A 19238-nucleotide genomic window follows, 5' to 3' on the forward strand; every position below is an offset into this window, starting at 1 on the left:
AGGCCATGTCTGATATTAACTAGTTGTTAATAAAGTAAATAATTAAATGAAAATTAGCATGTGTAGTTGCAGTCTAGTAACTACATTCAAAGTATACCAAACAACTCACCCTCTTCTGGGACTGGGGAAACTTCATGCCTGTTAAATTTAGCTGAGATGTAGGCAGTGTGCCATTAATACGCCATTTTATATTGCTGATTGCTGATTTCCACAGATTCTCTGAATTCCTAAACCGTATCTGGGGGAAAAACAGAATGTTGGTCTTGCTGTGATAAGTTATTTTTCTATAGCAGACGGGTGGTATCCTGAAATGGTTTGGTCCTGACACCTGCTTCAATAGGCAGGGCTATGCAAATCAAACTTGTAATTGCCATCCTGCATGAAAGAGAGCCTCCCCCAGTTTTGGGGCGTAATACAACAATAAACTGGACAGAAATGCTCATGGTAGCACAGGGACAGCCACCCTTAACAGCAAAAACAGTCGCAAGAGGAAATAGAAAGATATGTGTGGTCTCCAGATTCCACTTGCACTGAATGAGAGCCAAAGACCACTCCCTGCTCTTTCCAGGAGTGAAAGTCACCTCTCCAAGGCAGGTACGATGCCCTCCTGCCAAGGCAGGTACGATGCCCTCCTGCCAGTGTAGAAAAAACTTAGCATGCTAAGTCCAGCGTTCTCTTTTCCTACAGTGGAGAAGGGTATCCTTGAATGGGATGCTCTGTACCAACCCTGTAGCCATGAACAACCAGGAATTCCATGTAGATGAATTAGCAAGTTGGAGGTGGAGGGGCAGATAGCTCACTCCTTCTCCGCCAGCCAATATTGTTTTCATGTTTGTTGTGGAGAAAGGAAAGGCTCTTCTTCTTTAACGGAGCAGGCTGGCAGAAGGGGAGGATGAATCACTGTCTCTCTCCTCCACTAGCCAACATAGTAGAAGGTGATTTATTAGCACTTTTGGCCAGCATTTTTTTTTAAGAACAGGCTAGTAATTTATTATGTTCCTCTATACTTTAGAAGGCTGTTCTGTACTTTCTTTGTAATATTAGAAATGCACAGCAGAAAGAGGGGCAGTCCACAGCACACACACACCCAACCCAGTCCACTGGCAGGGTCAGCTTCTTTGTGCATCAAGCCCAGTGGGAGAAGCCAAACATCTATGTTGTAAAGTCCACCTATGTATCATCTTTTCTCTCCAGGGACCTGACTTCCAGCTTCATAAGACACCCCCACCCCCGGTAACAGGCAAGCCATGTTTAGCTGCAATGACAAAGGTGCAGAGAACAGCGAGTGCTTTTGCACTCAGGTCCTGCTTACCACAGGCATCTGGTTGGCCACAGTGTGAACAGGATGCTGGACTAAATGGGTCAGTGGCCTGATCCAGCAGGCTCTTCTTATATTAACAGGCCTGATTAAGATACTGTATATAACTGGTACAAGGTATTTGTAAGCTCGCCCTTTCAAACTGTTCATTGTCTGTTTTTAAAGTATTGTTTAGCAGAGGAGCACTCATTACTCTTATCCTAAGTGGCAGTTAAGATTATAGCTGGTCACTTAATTTACATTCTATTTTGATTTGGTTAGGTTATATGGACACATCCTTCTTACAGTATCCCAACTAGCCAACTCTTGGATATTTGGAGTTGGCACTACTTCACTGTGAATTTTACAAGGAAATAGAGAGCCTCAATAAAGTCCTTATCTTAGCTTCAATTTTTCTGATTGTTTTAAATAATCTATTTTAGATTTGGCTCAGCTTATAGTTATAGAAACATTGCTATAAATGACACCTTATGCACTTTGAATATCATCTAAAAAAAGAGAAGTTGATCATTTTTGAAGTTTAATTTCTTTAGAGAGTAAAAAAGTGGAAGACAAATCCTCAAATGCATCAACACCAGCATTTAGCCTAGATACCATGCAGGATCCCACACAGCAACTTGTTCATTACCAGATTTTCAAATTATGTAACTGTCAAGGTTGCCTAAGTAAAGAATACTGCCATCCAAGCTTTTTCCAAATCATGGTGAACTTTTTTTAAAGCTATGATTTTCTGGTGGAAATTGCAACAATGACATGACAACCTTGGCTTCCCCTTTATCATTAATTTCCTATTAAGCAGCATGACATGAAAGTTTAAGGATGCAGCTATGTATACATTTCTTCTTCATCATCAATCAATTTGATAATTTGGTCACACTGATTTCAGGTGCAAATGCTTACAGAGAAACCGCACCACAGATCTCATTCCCACCTATTCTCACCTTTGTTTTTGTGGACAGAGTTATGGACACCATTTCAGGAGCAAAGCTCTTATACATCAATAGCAAAGCCTGCAGAGGAGGTTCTGTTCCCTGAAAAGGTAGAAAAGTTTGATGTTGCACTCCTGTCACATCCAAACATACTAGGTGGGAAACCATGAAATCTACTCCATTAGATATAGCAAGACTCTAGCCATGACCCCACAAATGCTTTGGGGGAAAGAAGAGGAAGATGACTATACCAGTGACTGGCAAGAACTTTCAGAGGAAGGATGTGATATAAATGTAATAAAACAAGAACAACAAGAGAGAAACATAACTTAAGGAGATGAAAAACTGACAAAAGCATCACACTTTCATCTCTTTTGTTCATTTGTGGTATACAGCTGTTGCCTAGGAAGCAAAGGACAAAGGCTGCACTATTTCTCAGGTGATCTCATCATTAGACTTAGACCATCACAAAAATTGTAAGTTGTTTCTTGCCCCAACATTTAAATTTCAAGTGACTTACCATCCTGACTTGTAGATCTAGGAGTCTCCTCACACGGAAAGGTTTCACTAGGGAAAACAAAACAAAATTCAATAGTTATTCTTTAGTTTAAGAATTTCTATTCTGTCTTTCACATAAGAAAACCGTAGGTAAAACAGCAAAGGAACTTTTATTCCATGTGAAGTAGTCTATCAGACATGGAAACAAGATAGCCCCCAGAAGCAAGAAACGCAACTCTTGCTCTGTACCATTACAGCCCCAAATTCAGTCAGTTGAATAAAAGAGCTGAACAACAATTTTTTGGGGCAGTAAATTTTTAATGGGGCTTCTGCAGGCAATTCAAGTCAGCAAAACAGATCCCCAGGTCTGGGGGTGAGGGGATGACTAGTTCCTGTGAAAAATGACAAAAGACCTGTGATGAAGGAATTAAAAAGATGATCACTTTTATAATTAACATAAAATATACCATGAATTCACTTAAGATCTCACCATTCTCTCTTCTGGTCAGCAAATACAGCACATGGCAGGCAAAGGGGAGCTGCAGAAAGAAAAAAAATACCAAATAGCAGTTAATTCAATACTTTCCATGACAACACAGTCATTAAAAGCAGGTGGCATTTAATTCAGGAAGTCTTTTAATGTCAAAATTACACTGAACTCAGCTTTATAAATCAGTTTACAAAAATTACAAGCCTGGTTATGGACAGTACATAATTGCAAAAGGTTTACTTGGAAAGTCTCATTCACAGGGTGGGGGAGCACAACCAGCTGCACCAGCACTTTAGCTGGACCCTAGAAAGGAGGTCACCATATAATTCCTTGCTGCCTATGGCTACTAGGCAAATTCTTAAGCTAAAGGCTTATTTAATTAACCTTTGCATCAGGCTGAGGGAGAAATATCAATAAGTTAAGATATGCAGATGATACCATACTACTAGCAGAAACCAGTAATGATTTGAAACGAATGCTGTTGAAAGATAAAGAGGAAAGCACAAAAGCAGGACTACAGCTGAATGTCAAGATGACTAAAATTAAAGACAACAGAAGATTTATGTAACTTTAAAGTTGAAAACAAGGTCATTGAACTTGTCAAGGATTATCAATACCTTGGCACAGTCATTAACCAAAATGTAGACTACAGTCAAGAAATTAGAAAAAGCTAGGACTGGGGAAGGCAGCTATGAGAGAACAAGAAAAGGTCCTCAAATGCAAAGATGTCACTGAACACTAAAGTCAGGATCATTCAGACCATGGTATTCCCGATCTCTATGTGTGGATGTGAAAGTTGGACAGTGAAAAAAGTGGATAAGATTTGAAATGTGGTGTTGGTGGAGAGCTTTGCATATACCACGGACTGTGAAAAAGACAAATAATTGGGTGTTAGAACAGATTAAACCGGAACTATCATTAGAAGCTAAAATGATGAAACAGACGTTATCATACTTTGGACACATAATGAGAAGACATGACTCACTAGAAAAGACAATAATGCTGGGAAAAACATAAGGGAGTAGAAAAAGAGGAAGGCCAAATAAGAGATGGATTGATTCCATAAAGGAAGCCACAGACTTGAACTTAGAAGATCTGAACAGGGTGGTTTATAACAGATGCTATTGGAGGTTGCTGATTCATAGGGTCACCATAAGTTGTAATAGACTTGAAGGCACACAACAACAACAATCAGGTGATTGGGATTTTTTAAATATACAAACAATAAGCAAAATATACTTTCTTTTATAAAGCTATAAAGGTTTATAATATTTTAATAGTTTAGTAGCCAGCCAGAACCTTTTTCTTTTCATAACTGTCTTCCCTTATTGTGCTGAGATGTATGGTGCAGCTAAACAAAAAAAAAATAATAATAAAAATAAAAATAAAAATAAAAAATAAAGAGTAAAATATTGACTTCCCATTTGTCAAAGATCAGATCAGTTATAAGTCTATAATATATAACAATCCTGTCTCTTAAGTCATATTATAAAATCACTTTCCTCCAATAGTTATCTTACTTAATCATCAAATCTCATAAACATTACTTTATTCTTTCCACAAAAAGTCAAAGAGAGGTTTCAATTCTTTAAGAAATATATCTATCAATTTTTTTTTCCAGATAAGCATATCGATTAATCCATCTCATTACTAATTATGATAATCTTATTGTCATAACCATAGTCAAAATAAACATTTCAATTAATCCATCACATCAGAATCTGTTAGGTTCAGTAATTTCAGTAGCCATTGTTCTATTATCCCTATTAGTTCCATTTTCCATCTTCCATCTTCAGTAGTCTTGTTAAGTCCAGTAATTTCAGTATCCAATCTTCCATTATCAGTATTCCATAATAATCTTGCTGTCAAAGCCATAGTCATATAGTAAGAGTCTGATGGGAATTACCTCTATCCCAAATATTTTCTTGCCATCCATTCTAAATAGGTTGCTGAAATACTGCTGTAAAATCATATCTCTGTTCTTTTTTTCAAAATACACTGGGTCATCTCTTGAAAGTTTTTCCATTGTCACATGGCTGCAGTTAATTCCATAGATTTTCTCTATATTGGGCTCCATCACGTCATTCCAGTCCAGAAGATTATCCATGCCATTGATAACTTTATCTCTAGAATCTTCATTAATTTCTTCAGAGATAACATTGAGTTCCAAACAATAGATTTTATTTCTAAAGTCCATAGACTCCAAATCTTTTTCCTGTTCCACGTTTGTTCCAATCTCCGGGGTCTCCTCTCTCACAGGGACCCCTATTCCAGTCTCCAGGGTCTCCTCTCTCACAGGGACCCCTGTTCCAGTCTCCAGGGTCTCCTCTCTCACAAGGACCCCTATGTCTTTAATCTCCTGTGTCTCCAAACAATAGATTTTATTTCTAAAGTCCATAGACTCCAAATCTTTTTCCTGTTCCACGTTTGTTCCAATCTCCGGGGTCTCCTCTCTCACAGGGACCCCTTCCAGGGTCACCTCTCTCACAGGGACCCCTATATCTTTAATCTCCTGCGTCATTTTACTCAATTCAATTTTCAACTCCTTACAACCCTGTCGCAGGTTTTGTTTCGTTATCTCAATCTCATCCATTATTTTCTGAAACATAGTTATTTCCAGATTCTCAGCCACTTTCTTAATTGCCATTTTAAAAGAAAAATATAGGAAAACCACTTCTTATTTCAGCAACAATTGGGTTAATACTCCAAACTTGGTGACATCACAGTATAAACAGAGCAGACAGCCTTATCTCTCCATAGTTAAGTAAACAAAATGCAGTTCCCAGGATCGAAACAATTAATGGCAGTCGTCAGAAAACAGATTCGTCAAAATAGACCAAAAAGAGAGTAGTCTCAGACAATATAATATTCTTCAAAATAAAAATCTGGAATAGAAATCCCTCTTCTGTGTATATCTTTAGAATGCAAATCCAGGACAGCTTTTTGCAACAAAAACAGAGATAAGCTATTAATTAGTGCGTAGCAGAGAGAAGTTATGGCTCCCCAGTGAGATGTCAAAAACCGATCAATCTGGCAAATCTCTTTTAAACAGCAACAATTTAAGTCAAGTAAAAGAAAAATATAGAAAGAAGGGTGCTTGCCTGTTAGTGCGTTCTCTCTTAGAAGATAAGGTGAACGTTCGCTTTATCAGATAGAGCTTGCTGTTGAAAATCCGTCCCACCTTCGTCGGCTGGACCTCGTCCCATAAATTAATGAGATCTGGTCGCCCCAACAAAAATAGGCTTTGAGGTTAATCTCTTCGTTTCTCCCTACCCGGGAGAAGTTTAATCAGTCAAAAAAAAAGAAAAAACTGACTGATATATCTGAATAAGCTTCTTTTGAGGCAGGAGCCCGTCTCAAAAGCAGGCACAGGCTAAGTCACCCTTCCCGGAAGTCTATTTTTGATTTTGTTTTTTGTCTTTGAATGTTTTATGATTTCGTCTTGTATGTTTTATGAAAATTTGAATAAAAATTATTGAAAAAAAAAAAAAAAAGATGTATGGTGCAGCTTTGTAAGGTAAGATAACATTGAACAGACACTGAACATTCCTGTGCTCTCCAAGATGTAGGAAGGATTGCATTCTGAAATGCTTAGCTCATAGCGAAAATGTATTGGCACGTGAAGTGCTGAACATTGCCAAATCGACTAGAACATAATGCAATGCCAATGCAATGCTCATCAAATGCCTATGTAATGCTGATGTGTAACCTCCTGATTCATTAATGCTAAAGTCTTTGTCCTGAAATGTATAAAAACCCAGCCAAGCAATGCTATGTTGCAGCTCTCTACCAACATCATGGGAAACTGACCGTGTGCACATAACCAATAAAGGCCTAACTTTGCTGCAAGCCTGTGACTTCAGTTTCATCTAGGACCTCTGGTCCAACAAATCCCAGAATTCCCCATCACAGGCTTCTTACAAAAATGAAATGTTTTTAGAACAATAAATCAGATTATAATACAATTCCACATTAGACCCAACACCACATCTATCTATACCTCTACCTAGGCAACTAAGCTATTCAAGAAAATGCAAAATGATGTTCTAGTCTCAGAAAGGAACAATGTAAAGTCATGACCTTCAAAGAACCCTGCAAATTTTATTCTCACTGTATAATTACACAAATACAGAGAAAAACAAAAAGCAAAACAACTTCTGAACACAATGATAAAATACAATGTATTCTGAAAAGCAAAAAAGAAACTATTTTAATCTTTTTCAGACAACCAGTACTTTCAGTTGACAAACAGGTTGCGATCATACAGTCTTCTGCAGTGGCATATATTGAAAAGTAAATTCACTGCTTCCGTTTTACACTAGTGGTCTGTAAATTTTACTTCTGCAGTATTTCAGTATCGACAGACAAGAAAACTATCTTGCCATATCTGAGCATTTTAAGTTGTAGTATATCAAGTGTATAAAATTAGTTAACCATAAGATTAGATGTCTTACAGGCATGTTGAAACTATACATTTATCTTTTAAGGGCCCTTGGCTCTCCAAATTGTGTCTATTCTCTCACAAATAAGCAGAGCTTGGAAAAGTTACTTTTTTGAACTACAACTCCCATCAGCCCAGTCCAGTGGCCATGCTGGCTGGGGCTGATGGGAGTTGTAGTTCAAAAAAAGTAACTTTTCCAAGCTCTGCAGATAAGTCTCTGTAATACAATTTGGTTCCTTTGTTTCTACATAAGTTTTTAGTTTCTTGGTATAGACCCAGAAGAACAGTAGGAAAGGCACTGGATACATTTTATTTCAGGTGGATGGATAGTCCAGTAGTAAGTGGGTATTCAAACAAGATACAAGTTGTATAGGTTAATGAGTTCAAACTGTCTCAGTTTTGTTTTTCCATTATTATTATTATTATTATTATTATTATTATTATTATTATTATTATTATTATTATTATTATTATTATTATTATTATTATATTTATTAGTCGCACCATCTGGCTGGTTGTCCAGCCACTCTGGGCGACGTACAAGTAAAATACATTATACATTACAATATTAAAATATAAAAACCCAATAATTGAAACTTAACCCAACCCAAAGGCTTGTCTGAAAAACCAGGTCTTTAAAGTCCGGCGGAAGCTCATCATCAAAGGAGCATGACGGAGATCATTTGGGAGAGAATTCCATAGGGTGGGAGCCACTATTGAAAAGGCCCTCTCTCTGGTCCTCACCAGTCTGGCCATTTTAACCGGTGGGATCGAGAGAAGGTCTTCTGAGGCTGATCTTGTTGAGCGGCATCCTTGCTGATGCTGGAGGCGCTCCTTTAGATAGACTGGTCCGAAACCGTATAGGGATTTAAAGGTTAAAAACCCAGAAGGATTGACCCCTCTTGCTCTCTCTCCAGTGGGGTCAGGAGAGGGACAGCACAGCCCCCCCCATGCCATCTTGACTGTACATGGTTTGAAAACCTCAAATTAAATATTAGCCACCTCACAAAATTGAGCCTGACTGAGTGTTCCCAAGACAGGTTTGAGGAGAGGCTGTACAGAACTAAACAAATTGCATTATTTATCTACAAATCTCAATTTTTGTTTTGTTTCTTAAAACTGCTGAGCAACGCCAGGTATTTCCCGCTAGTCAAAGGGGAAATGCAACCTCGAGGGAGAGATACAACCCAGGCACTATTTCTTCATTACAGAGCTCCTGTGATGACCAGCTGGAATGGAAAGAGTTCAAGGAGAGGCAAAGGAGCCAAACATTGCTGATCTTTCCAGGAGAGGAGATGGAAAGGCCCTGCAGCCTGATGCAATGGCCGCTGCTAGGCAGCACTTGAGGAAGGACTCTGGTGGAGCTCAGCTGGTGGAAACTAAATATATTTCTGCTAAGGCTAAGAAGTGAATTGGAGCACATCTGCTAAGTTAGGCAAAGGAGCTGAACATTCCTATCCCTTTTGGTTAGCTGGGGTCTCCAGCCTTTTGGGACCTATGAGCACATTGGGAATTTAGAGCAAGTGCCAAGGGATGGTGTGGCCAATCCTGAACTTTCTGCAGGGAGCTGGCCAGTCACAAAGTGACAAATGTTAGATCCAGGAAATTAAAAAAGAAACATCATAGATTTGCATGATTTTTAAACAAGGACACCCTCTCACCTCCCAAATAATCAAATGAAAGATTGCTTTAGGTATCTATTGACTGCAGAGTAAAAATCACCAATCCAGTGCTTGCCAGCACCACCACAGCACAAAACAATCAATGTGTTTTAATTTGATGGGGCTTTTCTCAGGATGCAAAGTAAAAATCTTCCAAATTCAAGAGGGCCCATATTAATTCTACTGGACTAAACATTTAACCAAACACCAGGGCAAAACCGTGTGAGCATGGAGGATTTCACAACGGTGATTTTAAGTGATTTAGGTAGATCCAGGAAAATCCAAAGGAGGCACCCTAAACACACCCAATTCCCAGGATTTTCTCCCCTAAGATGATGTAGGTGTAGAGTTGGCAATAACAGGTACAAGGTGCCTTTCAAACACTCTTTACAGCAATAATGAATGATCTTTGAAGACCTGGAAGACTACCTTTAATGCAGAGTTGGGGAACCTGCAGTGCTTCAGGTGCTGTTGGACTCAAACTCTCATCAGCCCCAGACACCATAGAAAATCACCAGGAATGATGGATGTGTTAATCAGAGCACTTTTAATTCAGACTCCACCCCCACCAAATATGTTGAAGGAGGAATCCTCACAGTATTTTCCTTAATTATATGGTGAGTTTTAGCAACAAGATTGATATTTATTTTTAAAGGGACAATGCACATAAGAGGCAAATAAATAATCTTACAATATTCTTTTTCAAGAGCACAGGCCCTGGTATAACAAACAAGCCTAAGGTACTGTGGCTTGTATCCAATGGTAACCCTACTCAGAATAGACCCAGGTCTACTAATTTCAGCCATGTCTGTTAATGTCAACGGGTCTATTCTGAGTAGGACTACATGTAAACATATTGCCTGCAAGTCGATTTTGACTTATGGTGACCCTATGCATTGGATAAAACTCTGTATATTCTGAATCAACCCTGATGCAGTGAATTTACCTTTTCAGTATATGCAACTGAAGAAAACTGTATTGCCACCACGTGTTTGGCAACTGAGTGTTGTTTATTTCTTTTTTCAGTATACACTGTATTTTACTATTGAATTCTGAAGTTGTTTTATTTCATTGTTTTGGCAACAGAAAATGTTGTTTATCTGCATTATGTTGTTAAGCTACATTCTCTTCTGTCTTCTAAAATACACAGGTTTGTATCCAACCTAGGTGGCTTGTAGGTTGTGGAATTCTCTCCCCCAGAGAGGTGCATCTGGCACCTTTATTATATAGTTTTCACCATATGCTGAAGAATAACCTGTTCACCTTGGCCTTTGACATACGGATTTCCAGAACCCATTCTATTCTAATGATTGTAATTTGTTTCATCTGTTTTTCATATTTAATTTTAAAATTGTTGTAATTTACCCTGGGACCTGGTGGTGAAGGAAAGGTAATAAATACATTTTTTAAACAAATAGGCCCAATGAAATTGATAGACCTAAGTTAATCACATCAATTACAATAGGCCTACTCTGAGTATGACTAATATTGGATACCAACAGGTGTGGGGAACCTTTGGCCCTCCAGATGTTGCTGAACTACATCTCCCGTGAGCCCCAGCAAGCATGGTCAAGGATAATGGGAGCTGTAGTTCTGCAACATCTGGAGGGCCAAAGGTTCCCTACATACGGGATACAATTGATAATACTTATTGTTGTGTTCAGAACTTGTTTCATTTTAGTTTATATTTACATATTGACTAAAGTGTACTTTTTTTTAAAGATTCTGACTTTTTACATTGTGCCTTGTTGCCAAGTAGTCAGGAATGAACTACTCTTTGTTTCATTTTGATTACTATCAGAAAAAACAAAAGTTAGGTCATCCAAAAGAACATGGTGTTCATTTTTACCTTACCAGTTTCTCATCTTGTAAGAGGCTGAAGAAGAAACCATAGAGAGCATTAACCTTTTCCTTCTGATCAATGAAGTCAAACATTGCAATTAGCCATTTTAAAAACATCACCTATAGGAGGAAGACAGGTATCAGTAAACAAGAGTAGGGTCAGTACTCCAAACCTCTTCTAGAATATGTTCAGGGTATACAACAGGATAAGCCAGAACGGCAAAAATATCATTCTTAAGAACCAAGACACCACCATGCTTGCCAAATTACCTGAGTGTTGCGAGAACACTTGCCAACACAGAGCCAAGACACGGCAGAAATGACAGAATCTGCTGTTACTGCCGAAATGGGAATCAGATTCTTCAGCAGTCTGGTGTTTATTGCTTCAGCTAGAAGACAATGAAATACACTGCTTAATATTTCGGGATTGTCTTCACTGTTGCTAATTCATCACAAGCTAATAAAAGCTGGGGTTCTTGTTAAGGGATAAGGCATAGCAATGCAGCTACTGTCAGACATACTTTAGTGTCAAGATGATGAACAAAATTACAAGTTTTTCTTTACCAAACTTGCCACTAAGTGCGATGTTCAGCAAGATATCAGTTTCTTCTGGTGCCAAGCCTCTCTTTTGGGCAATCTTTTCCACAGTCCCCAAATGTTTCTGTAAAGCTTCATTCTTCAGTGAAGTACGATCTTTAACTAAAAAAGTCAAGATGCAATAGTAAAATACATTCTAAAAACCATCCTCATGCACAAGCACTGGCTTGTTTTACCATCAACTTGCAACAGCAAAAAACCCTCCTCACCCTCATTCAAAATGAACCTCTCCATTGGCAAGGTAACCCCACTGAGGTGCCATGACATTTATAGAAATATGGAATTCCTGTTTAGCTTGCCGTTCACTATTTTGCCATTTGGTTTAGCATGTAGGTGCAGATAGGGACATGCCTAATGTTTTATTGGCTAGCAGTGCTAAAGTGCTGGACTATTCTGTGTGCACATGTCAAACTCACTTGACACTTAAAACAAATTTGCTAGTCACTTTGTCCAGTAGTAAGGTAGATTGCTTTTAACGAAACATTTGACATAATACACTGTAACAAAACACACACATCCTGGTTATACAGAAAGCTAGAGGAAATATAAACATTGGTGTTTGCAGATAACTGTAAAAGGTTGCTAGAATATTTTTATTTCACTAGCCTGAAACAGCTTCTAAGCAATGAGATTGCTGGACCAATGTTGATTTGTAACTAGAACTACCTGCCTGCTTTCCACCATGCATATTTGTAAGCCATTTATGATAAAGTATATACACTTGCAATTGTTTCTGCTCACAAGGAAGCATACCTTGTAAAGCTGCTCCCGAATGCCCTTTTTTTAGGAAAATAAGGGATGTAAAAGAATGCAAGTTTACAAAACTGACAAATGGGATGTATGGTTTCACAACATGAAAGAATGCCTTTGATAGGATTTGTTTCCTAGACAAGAAAACTGATAAATTGCAGGCTTTAACCATTTGATATAGTACCACACAGGGAACTTGATAGTTGTCAACATAGATACTTTTTAAATTACTAGGAACTGGATAAAAGAGGCACCAAAGGACTATAATAAAGCACTGTATTTCGATTTAAAGTTCTTCAGATAAATCACTCAGAAGACAATTTATTTCTCAAAAGCCTATTGTTAGGACAGGTAGAGAATTGTGGAAGGTCAATGGGTTGTATTCAGCTAAGTCCTGCTCAGAGTAGAACCACTGAAATTAATAAACTTAAGTTAGTGATGTCCATTAACATCAACAAGTCTATCTTAGGTAGGGCTAGCCTCAGATACCGCCCTCTACAAGATTGATAAAAATCAATGATTTTTTTTAAATGATTTTTTAACTTAAACTGGATTTCAAACTTTTCTTAAAACAATTAGTAAAAGAAGAACCTAGGTCAAACACATCATCATGAATACTAATTATACAACTTCTAATTATATTCTATGACTATATTAAAAGCAGTTTATGGAGATGGACGATAACCTGATCAGTCCTATTTTGCAGGTAGTACATGAAATATACGCTCTCCCCCCCCCTCTGCCTTGCCTCTCTCTAAGTGCAAAGATAGAGAAGGTCAATGAATAGAGAATTTGGGGAGATGGAGTAGATCTGAACAAGGAGGAGACCACTGAAGTGGCAATCCAACTCTTGACAGCAGTTGCCTCTTCTGCAGGTATAAAGAGAATTTGTTCTTCCTTTTTCTTCCTAATTCATTCTGACTGAGCAATCCAACTCAGGGGAAGCCGGTATATGTTGTGCTGGAGCAACAGAAGCTGGCTTAAAGTTACACCGCATCCAATTGCTATTCAGGAGCCTCTGGGTTGGCTGAATGCTGGCTCAGCCAGGAGCTGCACACAGGGACCAGAAACTAAAAGTCTGGTATCCCAAATACTCCTACTGGGAGGAAGCCCTCTCCATTGACTTCTATTGCAATTATTTTCTTAGACCGACCTTTTTCCCAACGTAACTTTGTCTGTACTGGAACCTGCAGGAGTGCTCCAACACAAGTTAGATGTGGCCTAAGTCCCTTCACCTCAGTTCCTTGCCTGACACGCCCCTTTATTGGACCTTATGCCGGCTCCACTTGCACCAGTCTTGGCTGAGCCAGCTGGGTCCTGGCTGAGCTGGGATGGCCCAGCTAAGTGACTTACACTGGTGTAGCCCGGCTGAGCCAGGAACCTAGCAGGCTCAGTTGGAGATCCACTGCATCCAACTCCTCTCAGCCCAGTGTAAATGCAAGTTGGATTGCGTCTTAATTGAGAAATAAGTTGGGAACTGAAAAAGCAGGAAATCTTGTATTTCTATTCAAGACAATGAACAAGGAAGACAAAAGTGAAAAAAGACTGAGTTAACTGTGCCACCCAACATTTTAAGTTTCTCATGTTGACTAAATTGAAATTGCCTTAATATTATTTTTAAAAGAATTTTGAATGGAAATGGACTGCCTTTAAGTCGATTCCGACTCATGATGACCCTATGAACAGGGTTTTCATGGTAAGTGATATTCAGTGGTTTACCATTGCTTCCTCTAAGGCTGAGAGGCAGTGACTGGCCCAAGGTCACCCAGTGAGCTTCATGGTTATGTGGGGATTCGAACCCTGGTCTCCCAGGTCATAGTCCAAAACTCTAACTACTATGCCACACTGGCTCTCTAAAAGAATTTACCTTCATCTAAAAACTGAAATAGTTAACCAGTTAAAAATCCATATGCATGTTTTGTTAATGTTGTTGTTTGTTGAAGAAGAAAACTAACCAGAATAAACAATGTTATTAGTACAATTTAAAAGCCTGTTTGGTAGTGGTGATTCTGGCACATCATGACAAAAATATAATTAATTGAACAGTTAGAGCTGGTTCACCTCCTGAATGCCTTCACTAGTTCATTCTGCTTTAGTACTAAAATGACCAAATTATCACCCCATTTTTGATGACAACTAATCTGAAAACAACTCAGAATTGCTTTGTGTATATCTACCTTCTAATGGCATCTATATCTCTGAATATGTATTAAGGTTATATTAAACATTAAGTACTTCTACTAAAAATGATTAAATAGAATCTTCCTCACTAGTGATTTAAGCTGCAATTTTCTTCTCTGAAGGAAAGCGATTTAAATCATGATTTAAATCAATTTGACTTAAATGAAATCAACCCTGACCCTATAACACAAAGTCTTTACCAAGAAGTGTGGGGACACCCTCCAAGAGGTTCACGTGCATGGAAACCAGACCATGCGTTGTCAGGGATAAAAGGTGGGCTTTGCTCCCACAGAAATGTTGTACCCTAGTAAACCACTTTACTGTTCCCCCCAAATGAGTGAATAGCAGCCACCTATCTGGGAGAAAGTAAAGAGGTACACAGAGACATCACTACAGTAGAGACCAAACCTATCTCTAGCAATCCTAGCATCCAGAATGAGAAACCATTTTTGAGAAACAGCCACCTCTGCCATGTCCCAGACAACAACTTTGTTTTACTGTGTCTACAGGACTAAAAGGAAATAACACCAATGAAAACTAGCTCCTAGCTGCATAGTCCTACCCTTGGTTATGTTCCTTGCTCACAGAAGAACATGAAGCAGAGTTACTAAAGTTTTTATCTGGCTACATACACACCATACATTTAAAACACATTATTTCCTGCAAAGAATCCTGGGAATTGTAGTTTGTTAAGGATGCTGCGAATTGTAGCTCTATGAGTGGTAAACTACAATTCTCAGGATTCTTTGCAGGAAATAATGTGCTGTCAGTGTACTTTAAATGTATGGTGTGTACATAGACACAGTGCCTTTGGAGAGGTAAGCAAGGACGTTGAAATTGGCAGACAGCACTAACTTCGGACAGGCAGGGCACTCCTTAAACAAGTGAAGAGAATGGGAACGAACTTCACTTAAGATTGAGCATCCAAATATTAACATCCTCATTCAACTCGTCATATATAAAATACCTTTATGGCTAGATAAGCTAAATTGTGAATAGGAATACACATTAAAAACACATCATATTGAAAACCACAGAGTACAGTACTGACAATCAGACATGTACCAGATTTCCACCCTGTTCCTGATCCAGCAAATGATACATGCATATAACATTGATACATTGCCACCCTGGGCTCCTGGGAGGAAGGATGGGATAGAAATCAAATAATAATAAATAACCAGACTCTGTATGTGCATCAGCACTAATCCCTGGTTTTGTTCTTACTTTTCTCCAAATAGCTTAGGGCTTCTTCAAGAGGATCTTGGCCATGGTCTGTCTCTTCACTGGAAGATTTTTGCTGATCTCTGCTGTTCTTCTGTGCACTTTTTCTGCCAGAACTCTTTGTGACACTTGCTCCCCATGAAGAGAGATCAGTTTGTTTACTACAGTTAACTGGCACAGCTTGCGTAGGCTTCTTAACATTTTTGCTTTTCTTCATTCTTTCCAATAACAAAAAAAAAAACGCAATACAAGTTCAGTTTTTTTCATTTGCTAGTATTAAACTTTTCTCCAACAACAATCAAGCTTGGTGCAGACAGTGGAGAGCTACCTGTAAGAAAAAGGAAAACCACTTTATCAATGAATCCAATGATCTGGAAATAGTGATATGCAAGAAGCAAAGTCACAGCAATGCATCCCCAGGAAAGTACAACAGTCCTCTTTAGAAAGGTACACAAACGATTATATATACAAAGATTTTATTTTTTCTGTTCAGAGGGGGATAGGAGTGAACAGATGTAGGGACATACAAAGCTGTCTCATACCAAGTCAGACTATTGGCCCATCTAGCTCAATACTGCCCACACTGACTGGCAGCTCATCAAGGTTTCAGGCATGAGATGTTCCCAGCCCTACCTGGAGTACCTGAAAGGTTGCCACACAGAGGAGAGCCAGGATCTCTTCTCGACTGTCCTAGAGTGCAGGACATAGAATAATGGGCTCGTTACAGCAAGCCATATTTCAGCTGAACATCAGGAAATATTTCCTGACTGTTAGAGCGGTACAACAATGGAACCAATTACCTAAGGGGGTGGTAGGCTCTCCAACACTGAAGGCCTTCAAGGGGCAGCTGGACAGCCATCTGTTGGATATGCTTTAATCTGGACTCCTGCATTGAGCAGGGGGGTGAACTCAATGGCCTTATAGGTCCCTTCCAACTCTATGATTCTATGCTGGGGATTGAACCTGGAATCTTTTGCATGCAAAGCACTTAGCTACGACCCTTCCCCAGTTATGGCTTTGTTTACACCTCATAAGCTAGGGTTGTTGGCTTATTATGGTTTACCATTAACAAACACCATGCTAATGCATGCTGCCTGATCCCTCCTTTTTCATTCCTTCACTGGTGAGAGTTGGAGAAATAAACCATGAAGTGACTGTTAAGCTTGGCTTCCCATGACATCCAAACCAGAAATCATGGGTTGCTTCTCCTTAACAAGCCAGCATTCAAAAGTAAACAACAAACCATGGCTAATTGGGGCTACCACCGAACCTGGTTTAGAACCTGCAACCGGTATAGAATGTGACAGCAAGAGGCTCAAGTGGCCTCGGTGGCACGGAATGCGTTTTACCATCTCCGTTTGGTAGCCCAACTACGCCCCTATCTGGACGGCGACGACCTTGCCTCAGTTGTCCATGCTCTGGTAACTTCAAGATTGGATTACTGTAATGCACTCTACATTGGGCTGCCCTTGAAGACAGTTCGGAAACTTCAGCTAGTGCAGAATGCGGCAGCTAGATTATTGACGAGGACCAGTCGGTCTTCGCATATAACTCCTGTTCTGGCTCGCCTGCACTGGCTACCTATTTGCTTCCGGGCGAGATTCAAGGTGTTGGTTATGACCTACAAAGCCTTACATGGCGTGGGACCGCAATACCTGGTGGAACGCCTCTCCCACTATGAACCTACCAGTTCGCTTCGTTCGTCATCGAAGGCCCTCCTCTGGGTACCAACTCATTGTGAAGCCCGGAGGGTGGTTACTAGATCTAGGGCCTTTTCCGTGGTGGCCCGAGTTGTGGAATAGCCTCCCCGAAGAGGTACGCCTGGCGCCTACACTATTATCTTTTCGGCGCCAGGTAAAGACCTTTTTATGCTCCCAGGCATTTTAATCACTCTAATCTTTTTAGCTTTTTAATCTTGTATACTAAGTCTTTATTTTTATTTTCTGTTTAACTGTATTTGTTTTTATGTCATATATGTTTTTGTGATTTTATTATTGCCATGTATGTATTTTACCCTATGCTGTTTACCGCCCTGAGAGCTATTTGCTAAGGGCGGTATATAAATGTAACCAAATAAATAAATAAATAATCTGAGCAGTCAGCTCCCTCACATATCTATTCTGTATTGGTTACATGCGCTGTTTATTTGTTTCAAGGTGATGGTTTTAGCCTTTAGAGCCATAAATGGATTGGGACCACATTATCCAAAGGACTATCTATACCAGAGTGAACTTGTATTAAAAGTGCTCAGCTGGCAGCTACTAGGGATAAGGCACTCTAAAACTGTGGCCTGTCACCTACAGTATTTCCTCCTCAGGGAAATACATCACTGCTGGTCTTAAAAAAACGCACCCAGTGAATCCACATTTATTAGTCTTTAAGCAAACTGCACTGTGCTTGCAAAAAAAAAAAATCTTTTCACTGCCACTGGTTTTAATTTCTTTACTTGTGTTTTTGTTTTAGCTTGCCACATAAGCCATCTTGCAAGGATAGCATGCCCTAAAAAGCGAGTTAAAAACCGTTTAAATAAAGAGGCCTTCTACAACAACAAAAATCACACAGGTCCCCCTGCCCCAAATAACCTAAAACTAATTCTGAAATAACTTAATTAACACATAATATGGGACAGGAAGTCATCGTTCCTATCAAGTCCAGTCAGATAGAACCAAACCTATGGATAAATTCTAATTCAGCAGGAGCCACAAGACTGTTGCTGCTACAGCAGACTGAAAGCTCCATGGAGAGGTGGGTTAACATAACTGGCAGGGCTTCTCTCAACTCAGGGATGGGAAATCTGTGGCTTTCCAACTGTTGTTGGACTCCAACTCCTCTGACTCCCCAGCCAGCTTAGTCCATAAGCAGGGACGATAAGAGCTGGAGTGCAACAAGAGGAGGAGAATGGAGAGGGCCAAAGGCTCTTCAGTCCCTGTCACAATGGAAGGCACGGAGAAGGGGGAGTGTAAAGGTTGGGCTATCTTGAAACGTATAGCTCATCGTAGTTCTCAACACCAAAGTACAGCATACTCGCAACCTACCTTTCCCCACCTTCGCAAGCCGTTTGTCCTCAGCCTAAAGATTTAAACCTCCGTTCTTCCTTTTCACCAGCCCTCGGTTCTCCTCACGTCTAGCTGCTACTATAATTCCCTTCTCCAGTCCAGGAGCCCCGTCAAGGTCTACCTTTCCCACCCCCGCTGTCATAACGACCGACCGTGGAGAACCGCCTCTTCTTAACCGCCCTTCAGTTCAAAAATTTTCCCCGCGCAGGCGCAGATCGTAATCTAGGCGCCACAGTGGGGCGGGGCCGTAG

At 39.7% G+C, this 19238-nt stretch overlaps 1 protein-coding gene across 5 annotated transcripts in view; it reads right to left on the reverse strand.

Annotated features, from left to right (window-relative positions):
• Window positions 1-19238, reverse strand: part of CENPI (centromere protein I) — a 41583-nt gene extending 22345 nt beyond the window's left edge. Inside the window, exons 1-9 of one of the 5 annotated variants that reach the window (XM_061598757.1) lie at window positions 18967-19237; window positions 15935-16149; window positions 11744-11878; window positions 11450-11568; window positions 11192-11299; window positions 3236-3284; window positions 2768-2814; window positions 2260-2349; window positions 110-238 (exon numbers count right to left, since the gene is read on the reverse strand). In XM_061598757.1, the coding sequence (XP_061454741.1) occupies window positions 110-238; window positions 2260-2349; window positions 2768-2814; window positions 3236-3284; window positions 11192-11299; window positions 11450-11568; window positions 11744-11878; window positions 15935-16148 (891 nt within the window). In that variant the 5' untranslated portion in view covers window position 16149; window positions 18967-19237. Of the gene's footprint in view, window positions 1-109; window positions 239-2259; window positions 2350-2767; window positions 2815-3235; window positions 3285-11191; window positions 11300-11449; window positions 11569-11743; window positions 11879-15934; window positions 16256-18962 lie in introns of all 5 variants that reach the window. The other 4 variants (XM_061598758.1, XM_061598756.1, XM_061598760.1 and 1 more) reach the window with 4 other exon arrangements.

This window comes from Rhineura floridana, chromosome 16, assembly GCF_030035675.1.
Source record: "Rhineura floridana isolate rRhiFlo1 chromosome 16, rRhiFlo1.hap2, whole genome shotgun sequence".
Taxonomy (NCBI): Eukaryota; Metazoa; Chordata; class Lepidosauria; order Squamata; family Rhineuridae; genus Rhineura; species Rhineura floridana.